At 27.5% G+C, this 13,018-nt stretch overlaps 1 protein-coding gene across 8 annotated transcripts in view; it reads right to left on the minus strand.

Moving 5' to 3' along the window:
• The window catches only part of LOC112692552 (obscurin), a 70,416-nt gene that overhangs the window by 12,774 nt on the left and 44,624 nt on the right, over positions 1 to 13,018 (minus strand). For 6 of the 8 annotated variants that reach the window (XM_025567249.1, XM_025567256.1, XM_025567252.1 and 3 more), the window contains 9 exons: positions 10,754 to 13,009; positions 10,323 to 10,428; positions 9,466 to 10,244; positions 9,296 to 9,404; positions 9,125 to 9,242; positions 8,686 to 9,064; positions 7,958 to 8,363; positions 7,696 to 7,874; positions 4,505 to 4,860 (listed from right to left, as the gene is read on the minus strand). In XM_025567249.1, the coding sequence (XP_025423034.1) occupies positions 4,505 to 4,860; positions 7,696 to 7,874; positions 7,958 to 8,363; positions 8,686 to 9,064; positions 9,125 to 9,242; positions 9,296 to 9,404; positions 9,466 to 10,244; positions 10,323 to 10,428; positions 10,754 to 13,009 (4,688 nt within the window). The remainder of the gene's footprint in view (positions 1 to 4,504; positions 4,861 to 7,695; positions 7,875 to 7,957; positions 8,364 to 8,685; positions 9,065 to 9,124; positions 9,243 to 9,295; positions 9,405 to 9,465; positions 10,245 to 10,322; positions 10,429 to 10,753; positions 13,010 to 13,018) is intronic. The other 2 variants (XM_025567253.1, XM_025567255.1) reach the window with 1 other exon arrangement.

The raw sequence follows: 13,018 nt of genomic DNA on the forward strand, positions 1-13,018 counted from the left end.
ATGAAAAGAATAAAAATGGATCAAACTCAGATAATGCTTTGGTCAGAGTACAATCAAAGGTCATCGAAATTAGCAAGTCAGACAAATGGTATGTAGATTCAGGCGCAAGCGATCACATGACTAGCCGAAAAGAATGGTTCAGTAATAATGAATCATTTGAAGTACAATTACCAGTTCGTATCAGTGATGGCAAACATTGTAGTTAAAAATCTCACGTTGCTACAGTGGCATGAAATGCTAAGTCATCAGAACAATCAACATGTTTGAAGTTTCTTGAAACGTATGCGGATTTAATTTACAAAAACGAAAAACAAATTTTTCTGGGAAACTTGCGTTTATGGCAAACAACGCAGAGAGCCATTTACATATTAAAACTACAAAACCAGGTCAGTTAATTCACAGTGATGTATGTGGACCCATGCAGGTAAATTTTCTTGGAGGTAAACGGTACTTTGTTATATTCAAGGATGATTTTTCTAATTATACGTATGTATTTTGAGACAAAAGTCTGAAATGAAAAATAAATTTGAACTATTTGTAAATACAGTCAAAAATCAGTTAAATATTTCTGTGATTAATTTAAGAAGTGATTGTGGTCTTGAGTATAAAAATACTGAAGTCAAACTCTTATTGGATAAATTTGAAATAAAACATAAGACGAATATACCATACACACCTCAGCAAAATGGCAAAGCGGAAAGGTCAATGCGAACAATTGTAGAAGCGGCCAGAACTATGGTATACAGCAAAAATTTTTCTAAGACACTTTGGGCAGAAGCAGTGAATACAGCAGTATATACAATAAATCGTTCGGGCAACACAGACTAAGAAGGAAAAACACCTTATGAATTATGGTTCAATGAATTACCAGATGTAAATCATCAGAAAATATTTGGTACCGAAATCTATGCACATATACAAAAAAAAAAAACGAAGAAAATGGGATCAGAAGGGTAGAAAAGGTATTTTCATTGGATACTCAGAAGAGACGAAAGGATATCGTATATGCTTTAATGGAAGAGAAATTTCATTAAGCAGAGATGTAATATTCAAAAAAGAGTATTACCTACCAATAGCTACAGAAGTAAAAATCATAAAGGAAGAAGAAATCAATTCAAAAAATGCAGCTGAAAGTGAGGAAGATAACAATGACGAAGAAGAAAAATTGGACGATGATGAACAGATACCAGTGGAAGTAGAAGAGCAAAAACAGATGATACTCAGGGATAGAGAAAAACTCAATAAACCTATTAGGTATACAGATGCATTTTTTTTCAGTTTATAATGATCCAGTTATATATGATGAAGCTATGACAGGAAATAATGCAGACGATTGGAAGGTAGCAATGGACGATGAAATATTATCATTTAAGAAAAATTTAACTTAGAAGTTAGTGGAAATGCCATTAAAAAAAAATTAATAAATAATGGGTGGATATATAAAACTAAGTATAAATCTAATGGAGAAATAGATCGATTTAAAGCTAGGTTAGTTGTAAAAGGCTGTGCACAAGCTTTTGGAATAAACTACCAAGAAAAATTTAGCCCAGCGATTAAGTATGATTCGATTCATATGATATTAGCTATAACAGCAGCAAAGAGACTAGTTCTTAGACAATTTGACATAAAGACAGCATTTCTCTCGGGTGGCCTAGATGAAGAAATATACATGAAACAGCCCATAGGATATGAAGATGAAAGCACTCGAGTTTGCAAACTCCAGTAGAATCTGTATGGACTGAAACAAGCACCCAGACGCTGGAATAAGAAATTTAAAAATATGCTATTCAATTTTGACTTGGAAGTGACAAAAGCAGATCCTTGTGTATTTGTGAGTAATAATAATAAACAATTTCTGATTGTAGTTATTTTTGTAGATGACGGGATCATAGCAGCAACAAGTGATGAAATGGTGGACATGATGATGAAATACCTGAGCAATAACTTCGAAACAAAATAAAGTAAACTTGATCACTTCCTTGGAATTGAAATCGATCAGAAACTTGATGGTTCAATCTACATACACCAGTCAGTTTATATGATATTATAATATAATAATAAATTATACATATCATATAATTATATAAATTATAATTATTATTATATATTATATATCAAAAATAATATATATTGTTTATTAATTTAACCTAAACGTGTCTAGACCTAATTATAAACCAATTCCACTCAACACGTTGTTTATTAAATTTATCTTTCCAAATGTTCACTTCACTAATTAAAAATTTATATTTTTCAGCCGATAGAAAAAAAAAAATCACCTTTTTAGTACTACATTATTAAATTTATTATAAAATACTTCACGTAAGTTTTCTATTTTAAAAATTTTTTTGGTTACTATGCAAATCACTAAACTAGGATAACACTATAACTACATTGAATGACAATATCATACTAAATGTTAGCGAGGTAGCATACAGTATATATAACATGGTGGGTATCCAGATATAATAAGTCACTGGGTAAGTTAATAAAACATTTTATTGAAATTATCAACTTGTACAATACTTTATATCAGCGGTTCTTAACCATAGGGTCGCGACCCAATTTTGGGTCGCCAATAATTTTAAATGTGTCGGATAAAAATTAAAAACGTTAGTATAATATTTTTATTTTTAAGTCTTATAAATAATAAATGAAACCTCATGTACGTTGGTTATCATGGAGAAAAATTTTAACGAGATTTTTTGAAATAAAAACTGAAATAGAAGTATTTTAAGAGAAAAAAATTTACTGTTATCCATCCATTTTCAAGATATAATTTGGTTGACAAAAGTTGCGTATCTATCAGATATTTTTTCGTTATTAAATGAGTTAAATTTGAGTGTGCAAAAGCCATTAACTAATATTTTTACATGTTGTAATAAATATATTAACTACAATCAAAACCAAATCAAGAAACAAGCTTGATGTCGAACCCACGATGCGTATTTCACTTACTAACTTCCTAGAAAAACTCTAAATTGATTCATTGGTAAAGCAACATCAAGACCATGGAAATCATTAAATTAAAAATTATTTAAAAAACAATACAATATTATTAAAAGAAATTTTTATTTTTAAATATAATGTAATTAATATTATGACTTCTTATGAATACAAGTAATATGAGTAAAAAATATTATTAAATTAAGAGTACCAAATAGTTATTTTTTATTCTGCCATTGAATATTATTTATAAAAAGGTCGCAGTAAAAATTTGGTAAATATCTTGGGTCGCCACTACACAAAGGTTAAGAACCGATGCTTTATATATTAGTAATAGGTAGGTACTAGAATATTAGATAAGATCAGATAAAAATAATATCGGCATTACCAATATTCACCATTATCGTTATATAAATGTCGACATTCGCTAATAAATGTTTACAAATAATACAAATTTAATCAATACGCCAACATTCATCAATGATTTTGGTGTATGACGACATTAAACGGTGACTGTCAGCACTCACCAATTGTGGACATTCGCAGTAACATTTATAAAATTGCTGTGATAAGTAAGGTTTGTTTAATGTATTATCCAAATTCACTCAAACTCGATTTATTATTAGAAATTAGTAAAATTGATAATGAATTGATTATAGTATAATATACACATATTTATTATACATTCGAGCAATATTGTAATAATATTCATTAATAATTAAGATTGTTAAGGGTTCAGATTTCATAGCATTTGTTAATTGTTATGGGATACAGATAAAAATAGCAAAGTGAGATATACATTTGTCTTATGCACCAGTGACTCCAAAAAATAAATTTTATTTTTATATTTTTGGCATATTTAAAGTATTTTAAAATGTTGGTGCTATTATTGATTAATACGTATAGTATAATGCTTTATTTAGAATTTACCATAAATATTATTTATATAGACTGAAAAATTTCCACATTTTAGTTTTTTAATAAATGTAATAATTTATAAGATTATATTATAAATAATAATTCAAAAAATAAAATTAACTGTCAGTAAAAGATAATAAATTTAATTCAATTTTTATTTACAATCCTCCAGTCATTTGAGATTGAGATAATAAACTATCATTATTAATTTAGCAATAATATTCTGTCATACGGTAATATTAATTAATTCATGTATAATTCAATGAAGCTATTGGAGCTCTTTCACTAAATTGAATGTGGTATAAAAACCTATTAAGTATAGAATAAACATTAGAGCACTAAATAATATTAAAAAATATCATAAATGTAGTCATTAATAATGTAACACATTATTAACATAATTTCGTATTTAATGATATATATTGTATAATTTTATAGGTTTTCAGATATTTCAGTACAAAAGAAAAATTAATGTTTACCTATCTAAAATAAAAAATCAAGTTTTTCTTAATATTAATAATTTTTATGACGCCTCCTAAATTTATAATACTTTATATGCTCTAGGACACTTGTCCCATTTGTCCTCCCCCTTGGGACAGCTATGTACTTAATTCATTAAGTATACAGTTTAAACATATCATACCTGTTTATTATGAGAAAAACGCTGTGTGAACACGGGAGCTTGATAAAGTTTGCGAATACCAACTTGGCAATTTGATACAGCGGATCCTAGTTTATTTGTTAGAGTGCAACTGTACTCTCCAGCATCACCTGTATTAGTATCAAGAACTTCAAGCCCAACTTTATAACCATCACAGGTAAAATGAACTTTATTGCATGGCTGTAATATTTTTCCATCTTTTTCCCACTTGACATCTGGTATAGGATTTCCAAGGAATGGAGCTGATAATGTAAATGGATTACTTTCTTCTATTGTTGTATCTTTGAGTCCATTAAGAAATACAGGCTTAGCATCCGAAACATCAGGACTTACTTTTGCTGTAATATATCGTTTTATAAATTCATGTTAACGTAACATGTTAATGTAACATTAAATCAACTGTATATTTTTATATAAATATAATATATATGTTACGCCGAATTTATGAAATTGCCGATTTCATGAAATCAGCAGAAAAATTGCTGATTTCATGAAATGAGCAACGTTATCGCCGAATACGTGAAATCGGCAATTTGGCTACCAAATTCACGAAATGGGCAAATTTTGATTGCTAATTTCGTGAATTAGGCAGCTTTTTTCTGCCGATTTCACGTATTCGATAATACATTATTATGATATACTTATAAATAGGGGCTTATAAATAGTGCTCGGAAGTTGATGTTTATCAATTTATTAATGATATAATTACAAATATTTATTTTAAATTAATAAAAATACTTTTTTTTTAAATATTTTACTCTATTTTGTTGTAACATTGTGTATAAATTTATCAAAGCTTACAAATTATGGTACTCAAAAATCAAAATAATTGTGTATTTGATATTATCAAAAGTAAATGAACGATGATTATCTGTATATAAATATTTATTTTTGGAAAAACTTCTCTCTACATCCACTGAAGTGATTGGGAGGTACAAACGAGCACAGGGGACGTTTTATTTTTCGTCATTTCGAAAATATTACAAACAAAATAATAAAATTTAAGTATAATAGGTATTATTCATTATAACAAGACAACGAGGCGACGACTGTAATCGACAAGTTAAAATCGGATACTAATCGAATATTAGAAAAAAATAATAAAATGTAGGTACAGTAAAACCTCGATAAGACGGAATATTTTTTTGGTCCCGTTTCAAATTACGTACAATTAACTAACCCCGTTAACACGGAAAAATATCATGGTTCCAAGCGATTTCGTCTTATCGAGGTTTTACTGTTTAACAATAATATTCCTTATAATATGAAAACTATTTTATCTTGGTTATTGAGGTATTTTTATTGCTTTAATAAAATTATAATATATGTAATTCGGCGTGTCACCCAGACCATACTTGCCAAAATGTTTAAATGTACCTATTACAATTTTTTTTATTCAATTATTTAATTATTTACACATTTATTTAAATAGGTACATTAATTTATGCTTTATAATTTTTTAAAAATAGTCTTGCCGATTTCACGCAATCGGCAGTATTATGTACTTTGAGTTGCCGATTTCACGTATTTGGTGACAACGTTGCTGATTTCATGAAATCGGCAATTTCATAAATTCGGCGTAACATATACACATTAAGTTTGCTCTTAGTCATAGTTAATTTTTGAAAAAATTAATATTTTTGAATTCTTATGCCCTCATTTTGTTCATTATTAAAAGAAAGAAATTTGGGTCATGATAACTAATCTTTTTCATGTACCAAGAGTGGGTTGAATATTGTCAAACAGGGTAGTTGTAGGTTTTTATAATTTAATTCAATATATATTGAATTAAACATAAAATTTTATAGAACCTAATTTGTGGATTCAACTACTGTATACGAAAAATGTTATTGTAACATTTCTGATTAATCTATTATTTTCTATAAAAATAATATAAAATATAAATTATCTGAAAAATCGATAATTTCAAGGTTTTAATTTATCTCCAAAACATAAAGTAAATCATTAATATCTTTATATGTTTGATTTTGTTTTGGCTATTTTTACACCATTTCGAGATATATTTATTTTTATAGTTAAATTATACTAAATTAAACGTTGAAGCATGGTTTTCATATACTGTTGCAATTGAAGCACCTTATAATGATTTAATATTTTTAAAAAAATTAATCCTAATACACAGATAAAGTTATTTCTAAAATTGCTTTAAATAAATGTTGTGGTCATTTATAATACCTTGCGCCCGTAAATATGGCATTATAATTTTTTGATTTTCGGGTGTCAAACGAAATAAAAATAAAAATGGTTGAAGCGCTTATATCATCATAGGAAATATGTGATACAATTGATAAAAAAATTGTTTTGAGTACAAAGAGTATAAAAATATTTATTAAAAGAGAATTACGTGAATTTGTTTCACTAGAAAAGATAAATTTTATTTGCTGTTTTAAATTTCAACCGACTTCATAAATTTCCACCAGGATAGTTGAAAAGAAAGAGAAGACTATTAAAAATAAATTAATATTTTAACAATGTTATCGGCTATAAATGATGTTGCAGAAAGAGATATCAAGTTAATACAAGTATACTGACGAAATACAGTTTCCATACAAGTTGTATATGATAACAAAAAAAAAAAAAAAATGGTCCTGTTTGTAAAAAAGAGACATTAATTCATACATAATTAATAGAAATTTTATTATAATGTAACAAGTATCAGTTTTTTACTTTTTATTATTCCATTAAACCATTGTCTTATTTCAATCATATTAATATTTAATAAAAATTAATTGATATTTTTTAATATCAAGTTAATATTTAGTATACTTAAATACTTATATATTTTTTTATGTAAAATATGTAAAATACTTTAAACTAGCTGTAGAATATAATTTATAGACAATTTATTTTATTTCATTTATATGTGACCATAACAGCAAAAATTTAAGAATACATTGACAATATATGTACAAGAAATATATTGTAAAAAACGTTGAAAACGTCGTTTTTTCCAGAAAAAGGTAATAAAGCAAATTTACGATTATGTTACGTTATTTTCATAGAAAATAATAGATTAACCAGAAATATTATAATAACATTTTTTGTAGACAGTAATTTAATCTACAATCTGAGTTCTACACAATTTTATGTTCAAATTAGCGAACACACGACATATAGTTAAAAATGTTTAGTGATAATTTCTGTTTACTTACAAGTCACTGAAAGTTTTGCTTCTGATGTAGTTTTTCCATTATCATTTGTAGCAATGACTACTAGTTTCCCTGCGTGTTCTGGGCCAGCTTTTTCAATTAATAAGTAATGGAGGCCATCTGGTCCTTGTGCCATTTTAATCTTTTCCCCGTCTACGATTAATGGTTTATCGTTCAACGTCCTTACATATATTAATATATAATATTAAATTATTTATCTGTTACAGTATAATATAGTATAATTATATAATAATTTTGTAATTACCATACAACTTCTGGATTTGGAAAACCAGATAGTTTAAACTGTAACTTTGCGGGAAATCCTTCGACAACTTTAGCATCCCGTAAAGGCGTAATAAATGCAGGTTCTGCAGCTGCTGGTTTTACCTTTACTTCTGCTTGAGCAGAATCTTTACCCAATTCATTCGACAAAACAACTTCATAATCACCAGCATCTTCTAGTGTAGCTTTTTCAATTACTAAAGCTATGTTGCCATTTGGACCCATGACAAAATCTAACTGGGGACAAGGATGCAATACATGTCCATCTTTGTACCATTTTATTGAAGCATCTGGATTCGCTGTGTATTGAGCCTCTATTTTTAAAATTTCACCTTCACTGATGTCGATATTTTTTGGGTGTTTAATTATAATTGGCTTTTTCGGTAATTCTAAAAAATAAATAGAATTATATATTAAAATTAAATACATTTATAAATATTCGATTTTAAGTAAAAATTATTATTAATCTTTATTGAATTATATTTATAATTTATTATAAAATAACTTTTTAAATAATAATTTATGTATTTATATAATATTTTTCAAATAACTAAGCAGAAAAAATATACAAAAGAAATTCTGTAGAAGGATTGATTAACTATAAGGTTTATAAGGTAGACAAATAATTATAAGATTATTATGAACTTTATCATTAACCTAACCAATGAATAAGTGTCTAAAAATAGATATTTATAGAGAGCTTATATTTACCATTTACTACCAAAGCTGTATTAGTAGCGCTCGTTCCGAAATTATTAGTTGCTATAACTTTATAAGCACCGCAGTCTCCTTGTTCAACTTTATCTATTTTCATTAATATAGATCCATTGGGATTTGTTTCTAATGTAATGTGTGGTTGCTCATCATCCGTATTGTCTGCTTCTACATTTCGAATTTCTTCACCATCCTTATACCATGCAACACGAGGACGAGGACTACCAATAAGCTCTGTTTGAAGTTCAATTGGTGATCCTTCAATAGCTTCTGTTATTCGTTCAAAAGGTTTAACAAATGATGGCATTATTTCTGCCATTTTTAAATTAGATGACGTTTCGGCTTCACCAATCATATTAACAGCTTTCACTGAGAACTATAACAAATATATAATATTAAAAGGCAACCATTTAAAAAAAATGTAACGCCAACTTACATTTGCTATGTCTAAATCACTGAAATGTTCTATAGTGAGAGTACTTTTAACTTGACCTTCATCATTCGTATGTATACTGATCCTTAGGTCAGGTATAACCACTTCACCGTTTTTAAACCTAAATTATAATAACATTATTAATAATCAATTATTTAGTTCATTGAACATTACCATGTTATTTTAGGCTTTGGAATTCCATTGACCCGAACAGACAATTGAACTTCTTCATACTCTTGTATAGTTTTATCTTCCATCAATTTAACAAACGAAGGTGCTTCAGCTAAAATTTTTAATTATTTAATATTTATATATATATTTTATCGAATAAAATGTTTACTTACTATGGAGTTTGAGATTGGCAACGGCAGTAGTTTCACCAACTTTATTCCAAGCTTTAACCATGTATTCACCTTCTTCTTCTGGAAATACATTTCCTATTATTATCTTGAACTTTGTTATATTTGTTTCTAATTCTTCGCTTGTAAGATTAACAAGCTCTCGCTCGGCTAAATCTTTTCCATTAACTGTCCATATTATTTTGGGCTTAGGTACTGCTTTAATTATAGCATTGAATACAGCTTCCATTGACGGTACTACAGTAATGTCATGGAATCCTTCAATTTCTGGTTTCATAACAATATCTAAACGCGCACTGCATTCAGTTGAATCAAATTTATTAGTCGCTTTCACGCGATAAACACCGGTATCACCAAGTTGAGAAGTTGGAATAGTCATCGTAAATATACACTCTTTAAGGCCATTTGCAATTTCTGTCGAATCAACAGTAAAGTCAGCGTTGACTTCTTTTCCATTACAAGTCCATTCAACTTCTGGAACAGGATCAGCTATTAGCGTTATTGACCATGTAACTTTTTGGCCTTTTGTTATTTCTAAATCAGATAGTGGTTTCCTTATTTTTGGACCACGAAGTAATTCAACGTCTTGCACTTCAAGCTTTGCCGATTTCGTATCTTCTCCGACCTCATTAGTTAATTTACAACAATATGAACCTGAATCAGCTACTCTTAAGTCTTTAATAATTAATTTAAATGATTCTTCTTGATCAGAGTCAATGATTTGAATATTTCTAGTATTTGATAATTCATCACTATCTTTGAACCTGAAGTAGACATTTAACATATTTTATTAAATAACTGGAATACTAATAATGATTTAGCTCAAAATATTTTATTACTACCATTGAACTTTCGGCTTAGGAGTACCACAAGCATTGACATTAAATACTTGAGTAAGTGTTTCGTAAGTAACGACGTCATCCATCCCAGATAAAATTTTTGGAGGAACTAAAAATTTAAAATTTTATAAATTATTCATCCTAATATTTTTATTAAATGGAACTTACCAGCATATAAGACAAATATACGAAACTCATAAACATGTTAGAATAAACGGTAAAACAAAATGTGAATGTTAATAAAATATTTGTTTGCAAAATATTGTCATCAATCAAACAAATATTATAAGTAAATTATGTTAAAATAATGCAGTTAGGCGTACAACAACTATAAACAATATGTAGCTTTTATAACCTGAACAATGACGATTTCTGAACGGACAAGAAATAAAAGACGACACTGACGTAATTATTACATTTGATATTTTGTATACCTCTTATTTGCTTTGTTCCACATGTAGACTTATCGTAAATTTCTTCATTTTCTATGCCTACAGATTTCAATTTTGAAATTTTCTCATTAGTATGTTCTTTATTGTCTAAAGTAGGTTCTGTTGATATTATATCATTTGTATCTTTGATATTTTGTCCTGTATAATTCATATTACTTTCTTTATCGACGAAATGTTCATTTAATGGTACTGCTTGATTATTAATATTTTTGTCTTCTTTTGATAGTAATGATGTACCGGTTAAATTATTAAGATTTGAATCTTTTACAATAATTTTAGATTTCTTGTTATTACCTTCCACAGTAATAGGTTCTTCGGGTAGTTTGTCCAAACTATTGTCTTTGAATAAAAGTTTAGGCGTAGAATGTACATCTTGATCATTTAATATTCCATCATCAGTTATAACATTTTCATTTTTATTTAAAACAGAACTAGAAGAATTTTCATGTAAATTATAAAGATTATTTTCTAAAGTTCTTTTTGTTAAATTAGTTTCTTCTTTTATAGCAGTTAATTCTTTGTTTTCTAATTCGTTTAATATTTTCTGGTTTTCATCTAACAGAATTGATGATTTAGATGATGTTTCTAAACTTGACATTTTGGGTTCCTCTTTAACGAGTATATTATTAATTCCAGATTGATTGTTTTCTTTGTGAAATTTACCTTCAGAATTTTCAGGAATTGTAATGTTTTTGTCATCCGAAATTTTTGAAATGCTAGATTTTCTACTTAAATTACCTTGTGATTCATTATCAGTCAATGATGATTTGGTAGAGTTAGCTTTTTGAGTTGAAAGTTTCGATAAATCATTTTCATTTTTTTCTTTTAGATTAAAATTAAATGTATTATTTATACTATCTTCTTCGATCAATAATTTTTTTTGTTTGTTATAATTAGAGTCCTCAGGGGTTTCATTACACAATGCATTTAAAGCATCACTTAATATACTAGATTGTCTTATTAATGATTTTCTTCGATAATCATTTTCTTCAGTTTTATACTTCTGTAAGGCATCTAATTCGTCGTTATCGTTTTCGATTATTTTTGTAACTTTGTTAATATTATTTAATCCATTGTTGTTAATAGTATTTATAGAATTGTAAAAATCATTCAAATGTTCAATTTCAATTTTTTTTAATTTATCATTAAGTTCATCATTTATGTTATGAGGTTTTTTTTCGTATTCTTCAGATTTATCTCGAAGAAGTGATTTTGAAACTAAATTATTAAATTCATATTGATTATTATCAGATGAAATAGATGTTTCATTAACAGTATCTGGTTTTGACCCTATACTGGATATATCAGAGTATTCATTTAGTTTTATTGGCATTGAAGTTTTATGACTTTCTTTAAAAGAAGTTACTATGAATTTTTGTGATTCATTTATTGGATTTTCAGAACACACCTTTATATATTTCTCGGGTAAATAAGAATTGTCACAGTCTTCCGTTGAAGATAATCTTGATAGGGAAATTCTTTTAACGGGATTCAAAATATTATTTTCATTTTTAGAATATTTTTCATCCAAATTTTCATTTTGTATAAAAGAGTTATTTTGTGATGTATCTGTTGATGAACCATTAGTTATAGAACCATTTTTTGGTATATCTAGATTATTAATGATATTAGCCTTAAATTCTTCTAATGTATTTTCTTTGATTGATGATAATTCTTTTTTTTTATCATTATTTAATAAATTATTTGCTGACTCACAAATCTTTATATTTTCTTCTAAAGATGACAACCTTGAAACTGATCTTTCTTCGACAGTAGATGCTTCACTGAATATACTATTGTTTCGTGAAACCGTCTTTTCTGTAAAGTGATTTTCTTTATTCAATATATCTTCCAAATCATTTCGTTGTTTTTTAACTCGTTTCAATAATTCATTCAATGATTTATCATCTTCTTTGTCGTAATTATCAACTGATGATGATCGTTGGAGAATTTTGTCTTCTTTCATTTTTTTAATCTCATTTCTAACTTCTTCATGTTTTTTAACGCTTTCGATTACCCAAAATGGTTCTTCTTCTTCGTCAGAAGCTGTATGTATTGATATTCCTCTGTCGATTTTTATAGGTATAATTCTTTCATCTCTTGGTTCCTCCACGATCCCATAGAAATTCTTACATTTAATAGAAGATTCTTCCCAACTCATTTCAACGCAACTAAATCCTTCTGACTGATTGCTCATTATAATTAAACTTTCTTCGGTTTTGAAAGATTGATCACCATCTGTAACGC

The sequence above is a fragment of the Sipha flava genome, unplaced genomic scaffold (genome assembly GCF_003268045.1).
Source record: "Sipha flava isolate LNK unplaced genomic scaffold, YSA_version1 74_pilon_pilon, whole genome shotgun sequence".
NCBI lineage: Eukaryota > Metazoa > Arthropoda > Insecta > Hemiptera > Aphididae > Sipha > Sipha flava.